This window comes from Plectropomus leopardus, chromosome 5 (genome assembly GCF_026936395.1).
Source record: "Plectropomus leopardus strain MGB_pleo_1.0 chromosome 5, ASM2693639v1, whole genome shotgun sequence".
In the NCBI taxonomy this organism is placed as follows: Eukaryota; Metazoa; Chordata; class Actinopteri; order Perciformes; family Serranidae; genus Plectropomus; species Plectropomus leopardus.
The window spans coordinates 14,022,805-14,044,424 of record NC_142180.1 but is presented as its reverse complement, the minus strand read 5'-3'; the positions used below and the strand labels follow the sequence as shown (position 1 = coordinate 14,044,424).

General features: G+C 39.1%; 1 protein-coding gene across 2 annotated transcripts in view; it reads left to right on the top strand.

The window, feature by feature from the left end:
• The first annotated feature begins 441 nt into the window (after positions 1–441).
• The window catches only part of pde4ba (phosphodiesterase 4B, cAMP-specific a), a 197,608-nt gene continuing 176,429 nt past the window's right edge, over positions 442–21,620 (top strand). The window contains exon 1 of one of the 2 annotated variants that reach the window (XM_088077550.1): positions 442–792. In XM_088077550.1, coding sequence (XP_087933676.1) covers positions 777–792 — 16 coding nt within the window. In that variant the 5' untranslated portion in view covers positions 442–776. The remainder of the gene's footprint in view (positions 793–21,620) is intronic. The other variant, XM_088077551.1, reaches the window with a different exon arrangement.

The window sequence follows — 21,620 nt, the reverse complement described above, 5'->3', positions numbered from 1 at the left end:
TTTAATTTGTGGCAAGGATTTTATTTGGCTACAAAACATCTAAGTTATAAATGCTAACATGTAAAATGTCACATTTAGAAATTTTTAGAGATTTTATTTTGAGTAAAACATTCAAGGTTAATATAGGCTAACTAATATTTACATTTAATGAAAACATTGCCAGTAATCATAATGATCAAACCTTTAAGACTAAATGTCCTCGTGGTCTCAGTGAAGCTTTAGTGAGCTGGTAGCTGTTCATTCTGGTACTGACTGCTCGCTGGTCCCACACCAGACTGACGAGCTCTGATCGTCTCTCTCTCTTTCTTTCTGCCTCTCAATTGGTCCACTCTCCTCGCCTGCTGAGGGGGAGGAGGGATGCTCGGAGGGGATCACCGAGTTTCAGATGCATTTGATACGCCACCCCCCCCCCAAACACGAGCGCCTCGCTCCTGGAAGGAAGCTTGTGAATGGTGAGACGGAATACAACCGGGACAAACAAGAACCAGTTTGACTAACGCGCCGGTTTTCTTCCAATATTGTTAAAATCCCGGAAAAAAAAGTGGACAAGCAGGAATTACATCATGTGGAAAAAAAACAAACAAAACAAAACCGAAAAAAAATCCGAGTGAAGAGTCTGGATAACCCTGTTCGTTGGGGGCAGCTGTGAAGTAAACATAGGATGGCGAAAATTCACGCTAGCACGGAATAAAAATACATATTTTTGGATGTGGTGACAGCTGTGCCGGAAAACAACGCGCAGAAGGCGTCGGGATTCCCTTTGTCCCCACGTGTGGATGAGCTGTGGAGAAGGTAATGGAAAAGCTTTTTTAATTTTGTCGGAATAGATTTTTATCTTATTTGCTAGACGAGCTTTTGTTTTATTTTAAACGCAATAATAAAGAAATAGGCTTCATGAAAATGGGATTGTGGAGATGATGTCAGTTGGCTTTGTTTGGCTCCTGTCATCATTAAGTTCACGCTAACCCCAGGTGTCCCCCCTTCCATTATTAGGTTTCAGTATTTGCAAGCTGCATCCTGTTTAAAGTGTGAGCCCTATATTCCTGTCAGATATGTCAGGGTCACATTTCCATCAGCGATATTCTCATTAACGCCATCCACAAATGCCTTGGTACCTTGCAGGAAAGGGCTCATTAGTCCTAAAAGGGGCCATGTGGATGCTACCTGGCAGTCAAACAGCATTGACCTGCTTTAAACAAGTGCATTATGTTATTGTCTGGAAGAGATGCACCTATCAGAACCTCGGCTACAGTTTTTTTCATGTCCAGTTTGGACCCTTGAACCCTGTGATGATTGAGCTGAACTGTCCTTTTAAAAGAGTAATAAATTCCCTTTCCCCCAAATTTCTAGTGTCTGTCAAAACTGGTCACAGCGCTGTCAAAACTGTCAAAACGTCCGCCTGTCACTGAGCTTGGCAGCTTGATTTCCAGTATAGCAAACAACAGAAGCTCTTCTGTTGTGCTGCTTTTAGTCCTGACAGTTTCAGATCTTATGACAGTCAGTTTTAGTCCTGTGTCTGCTGAGGCGGTTTTGTATTATCCAACAATTAGCATTTCTTTTTTGAGCTTGTGTGTATGTATTCAGATCATGAACTGAAATGCAGATTTGGTAAAATGGGATTTCCTCGCAGGACGGAGAGACAGGGACTCCCAGTGACGGATTCGAACCAGCAGGGTTTCCTGCTTTGTGTAGGAAACTGTGAACAAACACACGAATCAATCTGCTCATGGGCTCGCTGGCAGGCATGTTTCCTTTCTCCAGCAGCTCTCTCATTTCTGTGTCCCTCCCAGCTCACCCTTTCTCACATCCCTCCTGATTCTGCACCTCACAGATGCCCTGATACTTTCTTCATGCTTGCCTGCGTGCCTTAGACTCCTTTTAAGTCCTCCAGCTCCTCTCACATCCCCAGTCTTTCCTTGTCTCACTCTCATTCCCTCACTGGATGGGAGAACCATGTGACGTTATTCCTCCATACAAATCGTTCCATCCTAAACTGACTGTCTATCGATCCGTTGGCTTACACTTCATGTTTAAGTGTGGAAACCCACTGATCTGTGTGCAGAGCTCTCAGTGGATAGGCACCAGTATATTCAGTCCCACAGCACACGAGCAATTACATCTACTACACTAACTGTCAAGATTGACTCGTGCTATTCACAAATATTTAATTGGTACCATTATGGGGCAGAAATTGGTTACACTGACCTACTTTGAGATTGTAATTGAGCACTCTATGATGTGGGCACTGTGATTGCATTAAAAAGTGTGTGTGGTGTTGATGTAGTTTACCCACTGGGATTTGGATGCACATTAAACCTTTTGGGTATTAATTACGGTAATCATACATTCAGTAATTTAGCATTTAGCATGCATGCAAACCAATTAGCCTGCTTAGAATCATGTCGCGTACATTCAACCAGTAAATGTACACGTCGTATGATCACAAACACATCATTGCTAATCTGCAGATAGCCCATAAGTATAGAAAAAACACAATCTGGTTTTCAGACACTGATGAAAACCTGCTGGTGCCTCCCTCCAGCTGCCACCCGGACGTGTTTTATTCATTTATTGATCATATTAAAGAGAGTGGGCCCATCCACTCACCTTTTGCAGTTTTATTGTGTAGATGATGAGAGACAATATAATTAGCTCAAGCAGGATTTAAGTTAGTGCACACAGATAGGAACTCAGAGGTAACTGTTTAGGTGTGGAATTACTATCCAGTCCCTACTGGAAGTAGCTGACCTATTCCTGTCAAGAATCACATTACATCAGTCAGGAAACCTCACAAAGACAGACTACAATGGCTGATCCATGTCAGAATGATAGTTTAGTGCTTATATGACTGAAGGGATCTTGAAACTCCCAAACCTTGTGAAGTGTTATTTCAAGTACTCTAGGTGTTGCTTTGTAACCACATGGCCTATCTCTCTTTTTGTTATTATTTTTTGGGGCATTTAAAACTATTATTAGAGAGCAGATGGCAGAGAGACGACAGGAGATAAGATAAGGAATGACATGTTGTGCTCTTGCTTTGTTCTTTTAACTTCTTTACTCTTGTACAGCACTTTGGTTTTGAAAGGTGCTGTATAAATAAGTTTTTACTTACTTACGCACTTATTTACTTACTTAATTGCAGCAAATGTACGACAGGACTAGGAGGAAACTTGGCATTCATGGTCTTGACCTCTAAGAACCCTGACACACCAAGCTGATGGTCGGCTCCCGGTCAATGTTGGGCTGTAAGTGAGCGTCTGCTCCCTAGTTTTAGCGGTGTGTCCCACACTGTCAGCCCTTGTTTGCTTTTTTTCTGCGTTATTCAGCATGTTGAACATCAGAGACGGAGGAGCCCATAGGTGAATAAAATCTGTCCTATTGGCAGTTCAGCTCAGTTCATGAGAAGAGAAACGGAAGTGAGGAAAATAAACGAATAGTCAAGCAGAAGTGAGATTGAATGTTTTAGCTATTGAGCTCTTTAGCAGAAAGGTGTGTGTTGTTGTTCATGAGCGCTCGATAAATATGCTTGGATGTGTCAACGCTGGGGTTGTGTTGTTAATGTGCTAGCTGCCTAACTAGTGTGTTTATCCATCCTATCGGTTTTCCGATTTTCCTTTTTGAATGACAAATACAGACTACCACCGTCTACCATTTCCTCTTATACAGGCACAGAATGTGCACGGTCGTTTGCCATTGGCTGTAGTCTTTGTGGTGTGTTTGAGTGCAACCCTTTGGCATAGACGCAGGCGACGTATGGCAATGCAGCATTTGTCTTTTGCTGCCATTAGTTCTTTAATGTCGATGCAGTGTGTTTGGACCTCAAGCCAGCAGTGTGCCCGCATGGTCCCAGTATATTCATCAATAAAATTCAGTGTTCAGTTGTTTTTCAAGCTTGAAAAATCACAAGCAATGACCACCGATGGCTCAGTGAGAGTTTAGTCTGTCCTCTCAGGCGTAGGAAGAGTTTTGGTAGTGTGAGGAGCAAAGGAGAGACCTGTCAATCTTTCTAACACATCCTACCCAAAATGATTTATTCTAAGAAAATGCTTATTAGACGACAACAAATCCAGGGAGGATACTGTATGTCCTCTTTGGCAACACCTTACTTCACACTCTTTCAGGTGTATGCTTCCACATCTGGCAGCTGCACTGTGTTGTGACTTTGTACATAATGAAGATTTGCTGTGGAATGTGTTCCTTATCAACACTTTACTTCACAGCTGCACCTTTCTTCACCATAAAGCTGTACATATATTTATGCTGTTGGCCATAGAGAAGCTCCAGTCTCCAGAAGCAATTACTGTGCCTCACCAGTTGTTGTAGGAGGAACTGAGTTTACACAAGTTGTGAGTCAGCACAGTCTTTGGCCTGCCCACTGCCCACTAGGCTACCAGCACTCCTTTCTTACATGTGATTTTCACCTCCATGCTTATTAAACACAATATTCAAAGTATTTTTCCTGTGTAGCCCCTGCCCCCGGTCCCTGCCTTGCCATCCTGTCATTTTATTGCAATATTGATTATTTGAATGTGCAACTCAATGGCAGGACTCAATTCTGCTCTCATAGGAGATATAATTAAAGGTCAGAAGATTATGGTTTGTGCTCTTTTTGAGGTAAATAAGGAGTATGTAAATCCAATTTATGTGTTATTTAACACATTTTTTTTTTGTTTTAGTGACGCCATCACTATATTTGTCCTGGCTTTTTTTGGAAGTTGGTGAAATACTTGGCAGATCCCCCAGACAGAAGATGCATCTGTTAAATATCCCTCACTCAAAGAGCTGTTTGAAAAAAAAATGAAAAGAGCCAAACATGGGGCATGCCAACAACCAATTACCCCTGTTTTTTTTATTTACAGGGTAAAGATATTAGACATGACACACCATAATATGCCTGCTGCTGATGTTCATCAAATTTTTTTCTGTGTAATGTCAAAGTTAGGCAGCGTTCTATACATGGAGCCCCAGGAGAGTGTTTCCTCTTGTGTGTTCTGCTTGATGTTAATAACCTCAGCATATATTATGTCTAATGTGTGAACTGCTGATGTATACTCAAGATGCATGTGCCGAATGGCCTTAAGGTAACATTAGTTAGTCAGAAGCAGTTAACCCTTTCCTCTCCTCCAAGTTCAAATTTTTGCTCAGTTAAGTATCGCTCAATTTGTGCAAGACTGAAGTCCATACAAAACAGGAGAGTTAAAAGCAAGGTAAATATAGATACAATTTGTCCAATAATAACGACAATAGTAATAAGATTAACAAAATGAATAAAATGTAAGATATTATATCATTAGCAACCTTGTATTTCACCCAGCAGGTCATATTTACTATAGCTGTCAGCAAAATGTCTCAAACTCATGTCCCATAAAATATTAAAGACAATTTAAAAGAACAGTGTGTTACATGGAATGCAAATGACACATATCCTTAGCGAGCCATTTTTTGGGTTGCTCAAACAGGTTGGTCTACTGCCTGATATATACATATACATGATGTCTGCTTTTTATGATAAAATAGTGCAAACGTGATTGAGTCAGATTCACTTTCCCACATGTTTCCTGTCATTCCAAATATCATATTGTTATGTAACAACAGACCTTTATTCCTCCTGTTCTTGTAGCGTTAATTTATAAATCTTGACATCCATTCAGCTATCATCCTATCATCTTCCCCAGGCATTTTTAAGTGGTGCTTTCACTTGTCTGCCCGATGGAGACATGGTAGGATAATGCCCACAGCTCTATAGGCCAGATGGAATTGATATATAATGGTGCATAATATCTGGCTCAGCAGGAGGAGGGGAGACAGCCTTGTGAATGCATGCAGTAGTATGAGACTAAATTTGAGAAAGAAATGTAGAGTAAAAGGTTGTCAGTCAACTATAATGACGGCATTGGCAGTCGGAGCACATTTCATGATAACTGTTTTTTCTGTTGTCAAGTATAGGGTGGAAATTGTATTCCTATTCATCATTAACCTGTCAATACAGCATCTGCACACTTTCATTCTTGCTTTGATATATAATTATAACATTTAATAACATATTTTCAAAATCCACAATTATGTGTGCTGTCTGCTTGCTTAGGAGCAAGAGGCATTAAGACATTATTTTTCAGGTGCAAAGTCTGCCAATCGAGCTGAGAGAAAAAAATATCTCAACTTTTTTGAAGGCTTAAGTGGAAGTGATTTGTCAAAAAAAAAAAAACACCTATCAGCTACAGGTGTTTGAATTCTGCATATGAATTGCTCCAAACCTAGCACCTTGTACACTTGACAAAACAGTGTTATCAACAGTTCCTGAGCTTTGCCCAGCTGTCATGTACCTATTAGGGGTGTAACACTGATCAATCTGGATTGATATCGATAGGTATATCGTTCCAATGATCAATGATGAAACTCGATGCAAAGTGTAAACATAGACCCATATCATCCTCTTTAGGATGTACCTTTATTTAGAAATTCTGTGTCATCGTCAAACAACAGCAAGCAGATAACGACAAGGAGCCAAAGAAAGACGATGCGGTTACGCAATTTACTCAGGGTTAATTCAGCAGTGTGGAAATATATTGGATTTCAGTGAAATGAGGGTCAACAGACACAGCCCATATCATAGGTAAACAATGACGTTATGGGATTAATGACGACGCAGGCTCGTTGAGCATAGCTAACTTTTAGCAGCAACAGGGCGACATTAGCTGCTCAGTTTCCACAAAATTAACCTGAAAAATAGTGCAGGCAGACTGAAATTCGACCCTGCTGCTCCGTCAGAAGATGCAGTGACTCAACGGTGAGTAAAAAAAATATAAATAATACTTGTAAATTGTTAAGCTAGCCTCTGCTAGCCACTAGGCTAATTTATGTGATGTAAAAATGCTAAGGCGAATACCATGTGACTAGCTAAAAACAACTACTTTGTCTGTGTACCTTGACAGGTACTATTGAGCCGAATTCTATACTTTTGTTAAATGGTCTTGTTTTCAATTCATGTTTTATGGCTGTTGACTGAAGTTTGCTTTCAGGTCTTTGAGACATTTAGCCCTGAACTTTTACAGAAAAGATCATGATTTGGATGTAAATGAAAACATTTCTTTCAGAAAGGGCTTTCTGTCTTATCCCATATGCTGTTTGATGAGTGTTAGTGGTGTCAGTGTAAAGTAAACTTACCGTGCTGAACTGGTTACAATAATTTATGATTATTTATATGATGTTTTTATGTTTTATGGCCAAAAGCAAAAAAACAAAGGGTGGCAGCTTCTTCTGTAACAGACTGTGATCATCGTCCCATATCAATTGCAGTCCTCTGTATCGTACTGGATCGAATCGAAACAAAAAGTGCTGCTGATTTTATCTGTGGTTTTCAATATAAAACAGGTCAATTGATTTGAGTGTGTGTGTCAGCACCTATAGCAAATTTTAATGAAATCATGACATAACTAATAACTGTGATAATTTTGGTCACTTTAATTGTGATTTGAAATTTTCATACCATGGGTGTGCTAGATCTCATTTTATGCTGTATAATTTTTAGGACAGAATTTGATTTGGCTGTCTAAAGCAGACCCTGATAAACTCCACAGCCCCTAGATGCTGCTTTATGACCATCTAAATGCTACTAGCCCTTATGATGTTACTATATTGTAGGTTAAACTGTGGGTGGTCCATTTTTAGCTTTCAGTATAGATTGAATTTGATTCATTTTTCTTCTCCTTTTCGTCATTCTGCTCTGTTTCTCTCCTTGACTCTGACAGTTAGACAAACCAACCAACATGAATAACCGTGGTTATTAATTTAATCAGTGACTAATCAAAGGGCGCCCTCTCTCCTCTCTTATTCACGGACTCTGAAACAGTATTGCCCTCACAAAGCTCGAGCTGACAGAAATGAAGAGGTGAACTGATAATTGAGAGTAATTAACACGCCAAGCTGGCCGCTCATGTCTTCATGTTGAAAACAAGCTGGAGCTGAAGCTCATGAGTCGATCGAGGGATTGGATCAGGACTGGTTCTCTGTGTGAGAGACACTGCTGAGTGATCTAATGCAGATACAGTTTGGATGAACACAGATCGTTCACATTAAATATTAAGCAGTACCTTTTTAAAATGTAGTTTTGCTGGAAAGTGTATCAAGACAGCAAACGAAGCATATACAATGAGATTAAAAACAACATAACAAACACATTGCTTTTCAAACTTTGCCCACATGTATCTTCTCTGGAACCTTTCTCAATGTTATTTTCAATATGACCTCTATTTTTATCTACCCCTCCTAACATCTCTGTAGGAGGACGGGGTTGTTGTGTTTTCTATGCGTACTGTGTGTTCCTGCACTCTGTTTGCTCTCTCCAAACAAACTATAGTCTAAACCAAATTGAATACAATCTCCCAGATCTCCCAGCTCTTCTCCCAGTTCAAATCAGCCAGGTGGAGGTTTTCATGTCATCCAGTGGAAATTTTCTGGCTCAAGGGCTGTTAATTGAACTACAGATTGTACTTCCGCATTTTTGTATGGCACAGAAACAAAGAGTTTAGAAATGGATTGAGAGAGTGACCCGCCTCCCTCTCTCTGTCTCTCTCTCTCAGACAAAACTCTGATCAAACGATAAATGCTAGATAATGCTGATCAAACATGAACCGAAATTCTGTTAGTGTGTTGCTAGTTTCTCTAGTTTCTTAGTTTTGCTTACCATTTTAACTGCAATTCAAAGTAGTGTACCGAAGGATGTTTTATAAGGAAGTCTGGATGCAGCCATTGGAGCAGGGCCTCGTTCATTCCTATGAGAGCTGCTCAGTGGCACACGAGGCAGAAAAAGCTCTTTTTCTGGGCGTAGAATTGTATAAAATACCCGGATCTGCTGGCCCATAGAGCATGTGTTGTAGAGACTCACGGCAGCTGAACGTGGCCAAGTGTACCCAAGTGGGTAACTTCTGCCTGTGGAGCGACCGACTTCCAAATTAGCGTCTTGCTTATCTTGTGGCTCTTTTAGATAATCCAAATGTTATTCAACCGGATGGTTTAACTCTAGATAGTGAAATGGGTCGTTTCGCAGGGGTTTTTACGCTCACAAAAAATGATGCAGCGGGCAAGCTCACATTACGTCAGCCCCCCCTTCTCTGGTCATGCATAGGGTTGGTTATCATTTGTTTTTTTTAAATACCAGTGCTAAAAAACATCTAAAATGGTATGTGTGCTGACACTAATAAAACAAAAAAAGCACAAAATGACACCATGTAGCATCAGTTGCCAAATTATCTTTTTTATTCTAAAGCTGACCTAGTTTTATGAAAAGACCATCTTCCCAGCAGTGAAATACTGTTATGCTTCATCTTATTCTGGCTTGCCACGTTCTGTGCCTTTTTTTTAGTTAAAGTTTTAGTGTTTAAAACATGTTTTCTATTATCTTATGTTGGGTGCAAAAAACTGAAACCTACAGAGCTCCATTTGCAAAAAAACCCCAGAAAAAAACCTTCAAAATATGATTAAACAGATAGATATGTTATCATAATAACCCCATTACCAGTGTGATTAATATTTCCTTGATTGCACCCAAAAAGAGAGAAAACCCCCCAACATTATTTAGGAAAATTAACAAAAACATAGCTATCTGTTTTGTAGTTGTGTCAGTGTATGCTGTTGTGAATTAGTGCTGATTCACTGTGATTATTTGAAGATAGACCTTTTTCACAACAGACTTTTTTTTTACCTGTAAATTACAGGTACAACTAATAACAAGTCCACAGCTATGCTAGCTGCTCTGTGAGGCTGCACTCATGCAAATTCAACATCAGCATAAATGCTTACATTGAAAATGCAAACAGGGCAATGATTACCAAGTTTGTGGTTATATGTCTAGGTTGCTGATTTACACTAATCAGCACAAAGTACAGTTGAAGTTGATGGGGCTATTAGTCTTGCAGGTATTTGCTCAAATTGACTTTGTAGTGGCACCAGAAGAAAATAATGAGGGGGTCATCAAAGTTTCAGGAGTTGTTAAGATATATCAGCCATGTATGCCATGTATAGCTGTGCTGCAAGGCTAAAAATGAATGATGGCTGTATTTTATTCAGCCCTGATGTTGTGTGTACTGAATGAACGGCATGGCTCAACATTAAAGTTATTAATTACAACTGGTGGTTTTCCTGCTGTTGAAAGTCTAATTGTCTCGTATGTTTGTGTCAAGAAGGTCCTCAGTGCATCTTGGCAGGGATAGTCTATTTAACCAATCAATATTCTCCTCTCACTCGATGTAATACCCTGGTAATCAATACTCTGGTGAATTGCAGTAGATACTGACAGTCTCAAAGTCTACAGTTTGTTACCCTTCTGGACTGACACTTTGATTTGAGAGAGATTCACGTTTGCGGTTGATCTAAATCAGTTGAACACTGGCCTGACCCTGCTCGCCTTTGGCATGAGAGGGTGAACATGGAGATCAGTAATCACTGTAGGATTAATATCAAATTACTATAGGGTCACAGTTGAGTTCCTGTGGAATTATTGTAGGATTTTCATCTCAATCTTCAAGCCTTCAAGCCATAATTCTGTTATCAGTCACAGTTATATTTGAGAGGCTCTGTATCTTGCAGGTCGTTGCATGATTTATATGTTTGCCTGAACTGCACTTATCTACATATCCAGTGAAAACGCTAACTTTTTAACACTGAAGGTGAATAACTCTTGTCTCTCTTAACATCCTGTCTGTATATTTTCTGCGCTGTATTTCTGTGGGTGAGCAGTGATGTGTATGGAATTACAGCTGTGGACCGAATGGCAAAAATGAGGGGATTAACCCATGACATCAGTCTGATTATGATTGGGTCAAACTTGGGTTGATCCCATGTACATAATCTCATGTCAAACGGATTGTGTGAAAATGGTATACTAACCATCTGACAGGATGTGTCTGGAGAGAGAAATGCACTGCAAGTGCAAACATTATGCTTTACTGTATTAAAAGTCAAGCAGTAATTGTAGAGCACCTTTCCTTCAGTTTAGTGCAGTTCAAGACAATTTAGTAAAACAAAGATGAATAAAATGTAAATAAAGGCTGAGGCTGTATACGAGGCAACATTCAAGGTGTTGACATAGCAGCAAACAAATATTTGCTATGTAAAGATATTGTGGAGTAATGGCGCTCTGAGCAGAGAATGAGTTAATGCTACCTTTATGTGTGATGTAATCTGAGTTTCTTAATTTAAGTTAAAGAAATCATTATTTAAAAAAGTAATCTGAGCTTTTCAGTTTGTTGCTCTAGCCATGCTAGGTTCGTGTTCTTGTAAGTACATGTGAATCTTGTGTGTGTATTCCATTTGCTCGCTAACAGTGTTGCCGTGAATATTGTGGCGTCATGGAGGTGTAGCATCCAAACCCTCTTCAACCCCCAGGAACAGCACTTGGCTTTGATGCCAATTTTACATACTGTCTTAAAGTGGAATTACATGGTTCAGGTTTATCACTTGATGCTGTTGGGCCCCAAAAGACTTTTTCCTATTGACTCATAGTGGGAAAGAGATGTCTGTTAATCAGTGGATGAGTTTTTTGAGCGTCAAACCCCAGTGAAAATGACTTGTCTCACTATCAGGATTTGATTTGGTCAGATAACATTTGGAAAGTATAGAGGAGCCAAAAGATTAAATCATTTTATCCCCTTCAAGTTAGCCGCTCGACCGCCTGTGCTCGGCCGCGGTGGATGCAGAAGATCCAGGTAATTTCACACTGTGGAAAGAGAGTGTTTCTGGCTTCATGTGCCACTGAGCAACTTTTATAGGAATGGATTGGGCCCCAGCTCAAATGCTGTACTCAGGTCTCTTAATACATCCATAACACCCTCCTGTTACACCACAGGTTAACAACATTATCTTTGTCAGCACTGTTGACATTATTAGCACACCCGCTCAGCCACCTTAATGTTGAGAGCATGTGCAGACAATCTGAATCAGACTCTGACTCTCTGAATATCATATAGAGCTCTTAAAAATAATAAATAGTTGAAAAATGAATAAAGCAAAAGCTCTGCATGTAAAAATACTTTATTTTATTATTATTTTTAATGCCAAATGAAAATCCATGAACAAAACTTTAAAAAAATGAAATTTCAAAATTAAGCCTCTACATTTTTTTTGGTTGATCTATTTCTTAAAGAGAGAACTGCAGAGATACTGTCAGGCATTTGTGTACTTTCTCCAAACAAACAGACATTTTTTCCATCTGGGTTTGTAAGAATAAATTCCCCCTCTCTCACCCTCTGAATCAAAATGTTCCTCTAATTTTTTAAATATTAAACACAGTTGGTGTAAAGGCCCTACTCTGAGTGTTTTCTGCTCTTCACTACATGCTCAACAGGAGAGCAGTCTTCTCTCTTATTGCTTCCCCTTCATTAGGACGACACTGCTTTGAGGGATAATAATTGGGGAACGCTAATCAAGTTTTTTAATTGTCTCACCAAGAGCTTATGAGATTGTTGTGTGAGCTGATTTTTCTAAGACTTAGTCAAGTAGAGGTTGCTAAGATGGATGAAATATGGCTTTGCTTGAAATGACAACATTCATATCAGGCCGTGAAAAGGGAGAAGACAATGACTGAAAGAGATGCGGTTAAAAAAAAGACTTTTCTCATTAGGGAGCTCCCTGAGCGCCAGTTTTCTGTCCCTCGCTGATGATCTCTGAGGAGGAAAGTGGAATCCCCAGACACAGTGGGCTGGAGCCAGCAGATAAATTGGTGTAGATGTGAAGATTAATAACAGCTGGTTTAGTATGTAGAATTTGCATGAGAGGAGCACTCACAATTTTGTGGCTGAAATACATAATAAGCACTTCCATTTTTTCAAGATTAAGTCTTGTGTTTCATTGGCTCAGTAAACGTCGGTTTGGGAAAAAGAGGTGAAAACCGGAGTTGAGCAATGAATCTATTTCCACTGCTCTTACTCCTGTTCTGTGATTTTTCTCCTCTCCACTATTCTCATGTGGGAGGCTTTCAGAGACTGTAGGCTGCACAATAAAGTGATAACATAGTTTCACATACGTCCCTCCACCATAATGCATCTTCACTGTGTCACGTATTCTTCTGAGGAAAACAAGCCAGGATATTTTGTCTGTTTAGGTGGGCAGAATTTGGAATAAAAGTCTGAAGGACTTTCCTAATACTCTCCTTTGTTATAGCAAAGGTTGGGATGTTCTTAACTTGTGTGTGTTGCTGAAGGCAAAGATGTTTACCTCAACGTGATGCAAATGATGCTGTTTTTAAGTTGCCGTTACAAGGTCTGCACAATTTATCTGTTTTTTTTAATCAGCATCACAATGTCAACAAAAAAGACTGTTTCACACTCAAGGATTTAAGAGACTATCAGTATAAACGACCCTTTTTTATTTATGTTACAGCATTGATGCAAATATGGTTTTAAAGTCTATTTTTAGAGACTTTAGAGGCAAACCAAAATAACCTGTTCGAGACTCCAACGTATGGCACTGTTGCTATAGGTGGGAGGTTCCGAATGTGAGGGTGTAGAGTTTTTTTAAGTGGCTGAAAAACTATTAACCATTAACCCATTTTTGCTTCTGTCACTGCACATTAATGAAAATAGAGTCACGTGCCAATATTTTGCTCAAGTTGAAGCACTTTCAACTTGAAAGGATGCCTCTGTGTCTCACTTTGCATCACCTACAGTAGGATAATTCTTGTCTTCTATCTGTATGCATCAAAGGAGCAGGCTAAAAATGCCCTTTAAGGCTCCCACCAGGCAGTACTTACATCATCTTACACTCTGGTGGACCAAAGTGCTCCCATGACCTAATACAGTGCCTCATTTCCCTGTTCAAATAGACTGATAAAAAGATAAGAGATAAAAAGTGGAAAATACATCACATTTGTCTCCTCCAGCACAGAAAAAACAAAATTCCTGTCCGACTTCTATGTGCATTATGTAACTAGCCTACAGGAAGGGAATTTTTAATACGGGGTTTACCAAACGATCATGTTATCCCAGGAAGCTTTTAATAGCACCTTTGCCTGGACATCTGTGCGCTTTAAAGTGGATTAGTGTAGAGAAACCGGTAGTGGATAAAGAGGATTCAAATCATACCCCAATTTTTGGAATTCATTTGTTTAAATGGGTTTTCCTTCAATTTAGGAGGAAGGAAAATAAGATTGCTTTTCTACATTCTGTAAATTGTTATAATCAAGCCTGTTCCATCAAAAAGGATTATTTGTTGCTATTGTGGGACTGCAATTTTATATAACTGTTTTGCCAAACCCTGAGCTGAGATGTACATGCAATATGGATGAATGGGGATCATGTAGGGTTACACAATCTTTTAGGGCTACTGTTTTTTAAAAAAAGAAATATTTTAAAGCACTAAAACAGAGTTTGGTATTCAATATTGGTTTTCAGCCTCCTTGCATGCAGGGATTTCTCCAGATTCTCTGTATATTTTGATATTACTATTTGTAGATGGTGAAATCACAACATTTCTTGCAGTTGGACATTGTTAAAAGTTGTTCTTAAACTGGTCAGCTGAGCATTTTGAGGATGTGTCTTTCATACCCAATCATGATACTTTAATCTTTTACCAGTTAACCTTTTTATCTTTGCAAGTTTCCAAACAGGTGTTTTTTCAGCTTTTTGTTCCCAGTCTTTTGTTGCCCCTGTCCAAATATTTTTGGAAAGTGTTGCTGGTATCAAATTTAGAATGAGTTTATTAAAAAAAAGTTTATCAGACTGAAAATTAAATATATTGGCTTTACACTGTATTCAATTGAATATGATTGAAACAGATTTTTTTTTTTGCATTAAGTTTTGGTTTACGTTTTACACAACATCCCAACTTTTTTTGTAATAGGGGCTGTATTATGTTGTTGTTGATTATTGCCATGTTGCAGCTTTTTGGTAGCTGGCTGATATCTCTGATCACAGGAATTCAATGACTTTAGCTACACTCACTGCATCACTGCTAGCCTGTAAAAATTACATAAAAGCAAACTGGATCTTCCATTTAGAGAGGATGAAATACTGCCAAGCTGCTCTGTGTCAGCTTGAGATTCTCCTCCATTTACCAGGAAAGAGCTGCTGCTGAAATACTTAAGTAACACTGAGTTATTTAACTAATACAAACATATTATTAGTCTTCAAAAAATAAATACAAATGTATATAATTATTCACGCAAAGAGGAAAGCGGTCTTGCTTTGCTGAAACTAAGTCCAAAATATCAACATTTTTAAAAACAGAATTATTTAACAAGAAGAGGGTTGAGAATACAACTTGTCCATTACACATTTAGAATATAATTCTTCTGACAAGTATTTAATATATGTGTGAAGTTGTCCATGGATGAGGAGTGTCTGGCTCATGTACTTCAATTGTTTCCTGTCCCCTCTCCCTCTTGTCTCTGTCAGTGGTGTGTAATAAAAGGAAATGAGTATAATCTAAAGTTAGTGTTTGTATTAAGGGTCAGGCTTTATGCAGTCTGAGATTTCAATGTAAAGGATGAGATGGTTCATAGTTTCCACAGGATTTGACAGGATTCAGAATCTGTTGAGGATTAAATTGTATATCAAGGCTGGTCTCTGAGTATCTATTAATATCAAAGTATTCAGTAATATGAGGCCAAAAAAAATCGAAACACTCAAACAGTTCTCAGCTTTTGGTGAAGCTTCTTTATATTGGCATCACGTTATCAGTGTGTGCGCACTCTCCCTCTGCTGCCACTGTCTCCCTTTCACTTACAGACACACACAGACATGCACCCGCTCATGACGACGTATGATGATCAAAAACATGATGAGGTAAAAATTTCAACATGTGGGGCAGTCTAGATATTTTCAGCTATTAACTGCAGAAACCAGTCGTGGCATCAGATGCTATATTATATCTGTAAACAATTACAAATAATATCATAAAAATAGATATCGGATTGGATTCAGTAACGGCACTGATTTGGGATGAGGTAGAAAATGTGATCAAGGGGATTTGTCCACACCACTTTCTATTTTATTTTTTTGTATGCCTTTCGTGCACTGGTGTGATGCAAGAGCATGGCAGATCACAGTGAATCAATAGATGAATGCAGACAGGCTGGATGTTGCTGCTGTGTTCTTGTAGCATCTGACTTCCACCTTGCATTTTCTTGGGATGTTATTCTCTTTCATATGTGCCACTGAGTCTTTCAGTTACCATTACCTGGATTTTGATTTTGATTTCCTGGATAACTATAGTCCCTTACACAGTCTTTTAAATCCTTACATTAAATTAGTAAAGAGCAAAAAAGTACAAATCCAAACAGCTGACGATCAGACAGATTCAGCTTAAAGTCAGGTAACTGAAATGTGGAGGTAGATGTTCAGATCCTGCTTCTCCTCTTCTGTCCGATGTCTCACTGCGGCAGTCAGTTAACAGACAGGCGAGCAGCTTGTTATCTCTGCTCTATTCGGCCGATACACTACACGCTGTGTTGAAGCCACCTTCCAATGACGTTGCATGTGAAATCGAGTGTGTGTAAGAGAGTTACAAAATGAAATGTGACAGAACTCATGTCACATTTTGCAGTGAATGTGTCTGAATGTCTGAATGTGTCTCAGTGTGAGACTTTTGAAATTAAATACAGTGTGGGGAATTTTCCAGTATTACTGTATATGATCCACTGAATGACTAATGGCTTGGCGAGGAAATGTTTGCCTTATAACCAAGCACCACTTAGGTAGAAATTTAAGCTACTCTCTTGTTTCCACAGTGAGATACTGCACTTAAATGCTGCCATATTAGTTACACCTGCCAGTAAAAACCTCTTCCAAACAGCGAATTGTAGCTGCTAAAGGGTGAGCGTTTCAGTCACCTCTAGAATTATGTGTCAAACAAAACACAAGAAGAGACAGTTCTGGAACCGAAACCGGAAACTCTCGAAGGGCTGTTACGACTTGCAAAATCAAGCTTTTTAAAATTAGTCAAACTTTCCTCAGCAACAGGGAAAAAGCATTAAAGCATGCGAAACAACCTGCTGCATTTCTTTGTTTGTTCACCTGTTTTTGGTTTAAATATAACTAGAATTAGAATTAGAATGTAATCAATGACAAAATATTTAACGCTAAAACAATAATTATAATTGAAACAACATAAACAGGCTTGCAGAGAGCTAATCTCCCCCTAAAATACAGTGTTACACCCTTCAGGAATATTCATGCAATTTAAGGACTTTTCGCACCAAGTATGATTTTTTTTGCTTGAAATTGGTGCACATTTAAAAACACGACCTCATTATGTTTCAACCATGTTTAGACACTTACTGTTTTCCTTGTTTTCTGCATTTTTCATGTCTTTCAAAAGTCTGGAGAGAGTTGTTTTACCAGAAAGCAATGAAGAGTGTGTGACATAAACGGGGACATGTGATGTGCAAAAACAGAGAGGAACAGGGCATAGTATCATTTCATGACTCTGATACCATTAGCCTACTTTCATCTGGACAAATGGTAATATTCTGGTGGATGATGACAAGATGGAGCATTTAATAGAGGATGAAGACAGCACACAGAAAGAGAGAGAGAAAGTGACAGCGGAGACGGAGAAGGAAGACAGCTCAGCCCCTTCAGGTATCCACGGTGCCAAGACGTGGAGAGAATGGTGACAGCCAAGGAGGTACCTCCAGTAGAGAGAAGCAAGGGAGCAAATGTGTCCTTTCATTTTTTTCTTGTATTGTGAATTCTCTCAACCAGTAGAACAATAAAACATATTAGACTTAGTGTGCAGGGTTTCCATTGGATGATGGATTAAAAAACATACCGAAAATACAAACTTCATGTGCAAAGGACTTTACTTTGCAATTTATGTATTACAATCCTATTTTCACAGAGTTTTTCCTTTAAGGTACACTATGTCGGCATTGTTGGTCACTATTTGTCAACAGCATCACCAGCAAACACGAAAGCCAGATTTCCAAGATGTAGCCCCTTTGACATTGTCTGTTCAAGGCGGAAATATCGTGCCGTTATGCTGCCTTAACATAGTGTATACAAGATTCGATCGTGGAATGGGGGAGCAAAGTGGTCTCGCCTATAAGCTACCATGGGATGTAGTAACGTTGTGAAACGGTGTCTGCTTAAACAAGAAAGCCAGTAGAATGGGACCAGGAAGGATGGTTGTGATGTTTTGACAATGTATTATGGATGCAACCCACCGCAGAAGTAGTAGCAGTTGACAGCTAACTTTCCAACGCTGACGAAGAACAGTGTTCGGAAATGCCCGCAATCTGGGAAAACAATAAGATTCCAAAAGCTCTTTACCATCTGAGCAGAGGACAGGATAACCTGCCATATAACTGAAACAGTAAATGATTATTACCATGTTTGCCTTTGTTATTGTATATGAAGCGCTGCCAATGTGTTTGTTTAATGTAACACTAGAGGCCAACGCTGTTATGTTACATGACACACCTCTTTTGATTGTGCGATGTAGTTTATAATCATATACTGGAGCGAGATGATGCTGTTTGGGTCTGTAAAAATGCAAAAGAGGCACAAAGAAGGGACTTACCGTCACAATAGCATATCTCTGTGTAAAAGGGGCTTGTGTCTCCTGAATTCAGTCAAAGTTTGCTGTCAAGCTCAATTTTACTACCTATGGCACACTCTTCGTTTGACTGCAAAACAAAGGGAAGGCTGTGTGATAGAGAGCCTATTCGTTTTGGAAAAGCAGGAAACACGTTTACTCCACTACAGTGTTCATTCTGATACTCAACATTATTTTTGTATTGTTATGTTGTCATTCTTGGAGCATGCATGCGATAGCTTTCTTGAAGGCGATGATGTTTGTGTCTTTTGTCTTCACACCTGTCTGCCCTAATGCTGTTAATTAGGCAGAAGTAACGCTAATTAGGATACCCCAAAACACACACAAACACACGCTACACTCCTTGTTAGTACCATTGTGCTTCATTCCCTGAGGTTCCAATGCTAATCTGTGTTCATGGACTGCTTTCTGCATCTGTGCTGCTGAGCACAATTTTCGGATGTGCTCTGAAACACAGAAGTCCTCTGTACCCGCTAATTATCTGCTAATGGTGATAACTGGAACAGATCATCATCCCTACAGAGAAGTGTTGCCACTGATAATTTCTTCTATGAAATTTATATTCAAGGCATTTTTTACAGAATTAACTAATTTATGACATTCAGCCTAATGAGCTTAATGATTGCCAGACAAAATATTATGAAAAAGTCTTTCACCAGAAAATCTCTAGTCAAACGTGAATGGGAGAAACAACAATACTTTGCATTTACAGCAGTTAAGTACAGCGGGGAAGTTTGGTATTTATTCATTATGTTTAACGACCTTGAAGTGAAGTTACAAAAATCAATATGCATTGCAATTAAACTTCCCTCAAGACTATTGGGATTTGTCTTATGATAATTCATTGTCAGTAACTTTGCAAATGTCAAAACTGTTGTGTACGTGCCTTTAAGCTATTTTAGAAATCACCTTGTGGAAACAGCCAACAGTCAATGTTACCTGTCGACTTTGCTGTAGAGATTTGTTGAGACAAATCACGTTGTAAAAGTACATTTTAATAAACATTCATTATCTGTTGAAGGTGCGGACAAGTAGATAGTTCTAGTAGCAGGCTAGAAACATTTATGTCCACGCTTTTAAGAGGAATATTGCACGTTCTTTCACAGTGTTTTCAATGATATTTTATTGTAAGGAACATTAGGAGTACAGACGCAAATGGAAATAATTTTTCCTCCATATTTTGGTATGCCTCCATGGTATTTCCCCCCTAGTCTTTTCCCGTCAAACACTCGCCCATTGCTGATGTAAAAAAAGTAAAGGAAAACTGAGAGAAAAAACACACATTTTTTAAATGTATCATTCACACACAGATACCTGTTAAGTGGAAATTACTGAGGCACCAAAGACGAGGTCTTGGGTCAGATATCAGCCGGCTACACCAGAAACTTGAATAAATGCAGTTGTTCTCGCCCAGAATTTCACAAATAGTGCGTCCAGCTCCCTCTGCGTTCACTGCATTTTGGTCGCTTAATGGTGGTGTTTTTTTTTTCATAATAGTGGTGGAAAGGTCGTCCTGTCTGCTCAAGCTGAAAGATGTCCATCTGCTTTAAGGGCATCAACTGTCCCTTACAGGGAATTTCATGTAACAGGATACACATGCACTCTTCAAACGACAACATTGCAGCATTTTATATTTTGAAGCCTAAAGGCATAGTTTAACATTTTGGAATATACTTATTCTTTATACTTAATATGTATTACTTCTTTCAGTAAGCTAAGTAAGCTAAGTAAGTACATTGATACCACCAATCATGTTTGTACGGTAACAATAAGGCTGGAGGCACAAACTGGAAAAGCATAAAAGCTTAGCAAAAAGATAAAAGAGACACATCAGTGATTTATGGGGATTCAACAAAGGAAAAACATAAAAAATGATTAACCACATTAATAACAAAGCTTTAGAGGTGCTGGTAGGTAGATTTTGTTACTCTTGGAATAAACCAGGCTAGCTGTTACCACCTTTCACAGAGTTTAGGCGAAGCTAAGCTTTTCACCAACCTCTGCAAGAAAGTGAGCCGTTTCTGACTCTCGCTCTCCCTTCCTAATTTCACACCTCACTCTTCAATCCTTTCATCAACCTCCGGCCTTTTCTCTTTTATTTCATTTAATCCTCTCTGACCTGCTTGCTTGTAGCTCTCTTTAGCATTCTCCATCTTCATCTTTAAATCATCCTCTGAACCCCGGCTCATCTAATTTCGCCTGATCTTCCCTGAAACAGTGTCTTTCATCTTTTACCGCCAGGCCCTCCCTCTGTATTGCGTTTTGCCACTTTTGATGCCCACCTCCCCCTTCTCTCCTTTTATATTGAGGAGAAAAAAAACACACCATCATGGGTCACAGGAGGAACATATGAGTTCTAAGGGCCCTTTAACGACTGCCTGAATTGGCTCATTAGAGAGAGGCTCAATGGCTGCAGAGTCGATCTTGTCTGCTGCTTTTGAATGATGAGCATGGGGGGAATTAAAGTGTGCTGTACCATTAAGGCTGCTTCAGGTTTCATTAGCTAGCTGTTTCATTAGCACACGTAATTTTAGGAAAAAATGATAAGAAGAAAGAGCGTAATTTGCAGAGGCAAGAGAGAGAACTCTTAAGGATTACCGCAAATGGAAAGAATATTTGAAAACATCAGATGAAGAGCTGAAGGACACGTGATGGGCGCTGATCAGTGTATATTGTGTGGTTCATGTGTGACATGTTTGTTAATCTTTGTGTTAAAATTCAACCCTTTCTGTGCATATAATATATACACAAACATGCACAAATGCACACATGATAGTTTAAAAATTGTGCTTGAATTAGATGTCATGTTCTTTGCCCTGACTAAATTCTTTGCTGTACTAGTTGGCAGTGTGTTTTATCATGTGCACATACAATTTTAGACTTAACAAGTAGTCAGACAGTAGCAGTGTTTTTCAAGTAAGGTTGTATAATCTTATTATATAACATATCTAAAATGATATTTTTACAGTGGCTTAAAAACAAAGACTGTTTTGGGCTGTTACCAACAAAATGAGATAAATGTCAGTACTGTTGTTTGTTATTTGAAGTATTCATAACCTGTGACCCAGTTT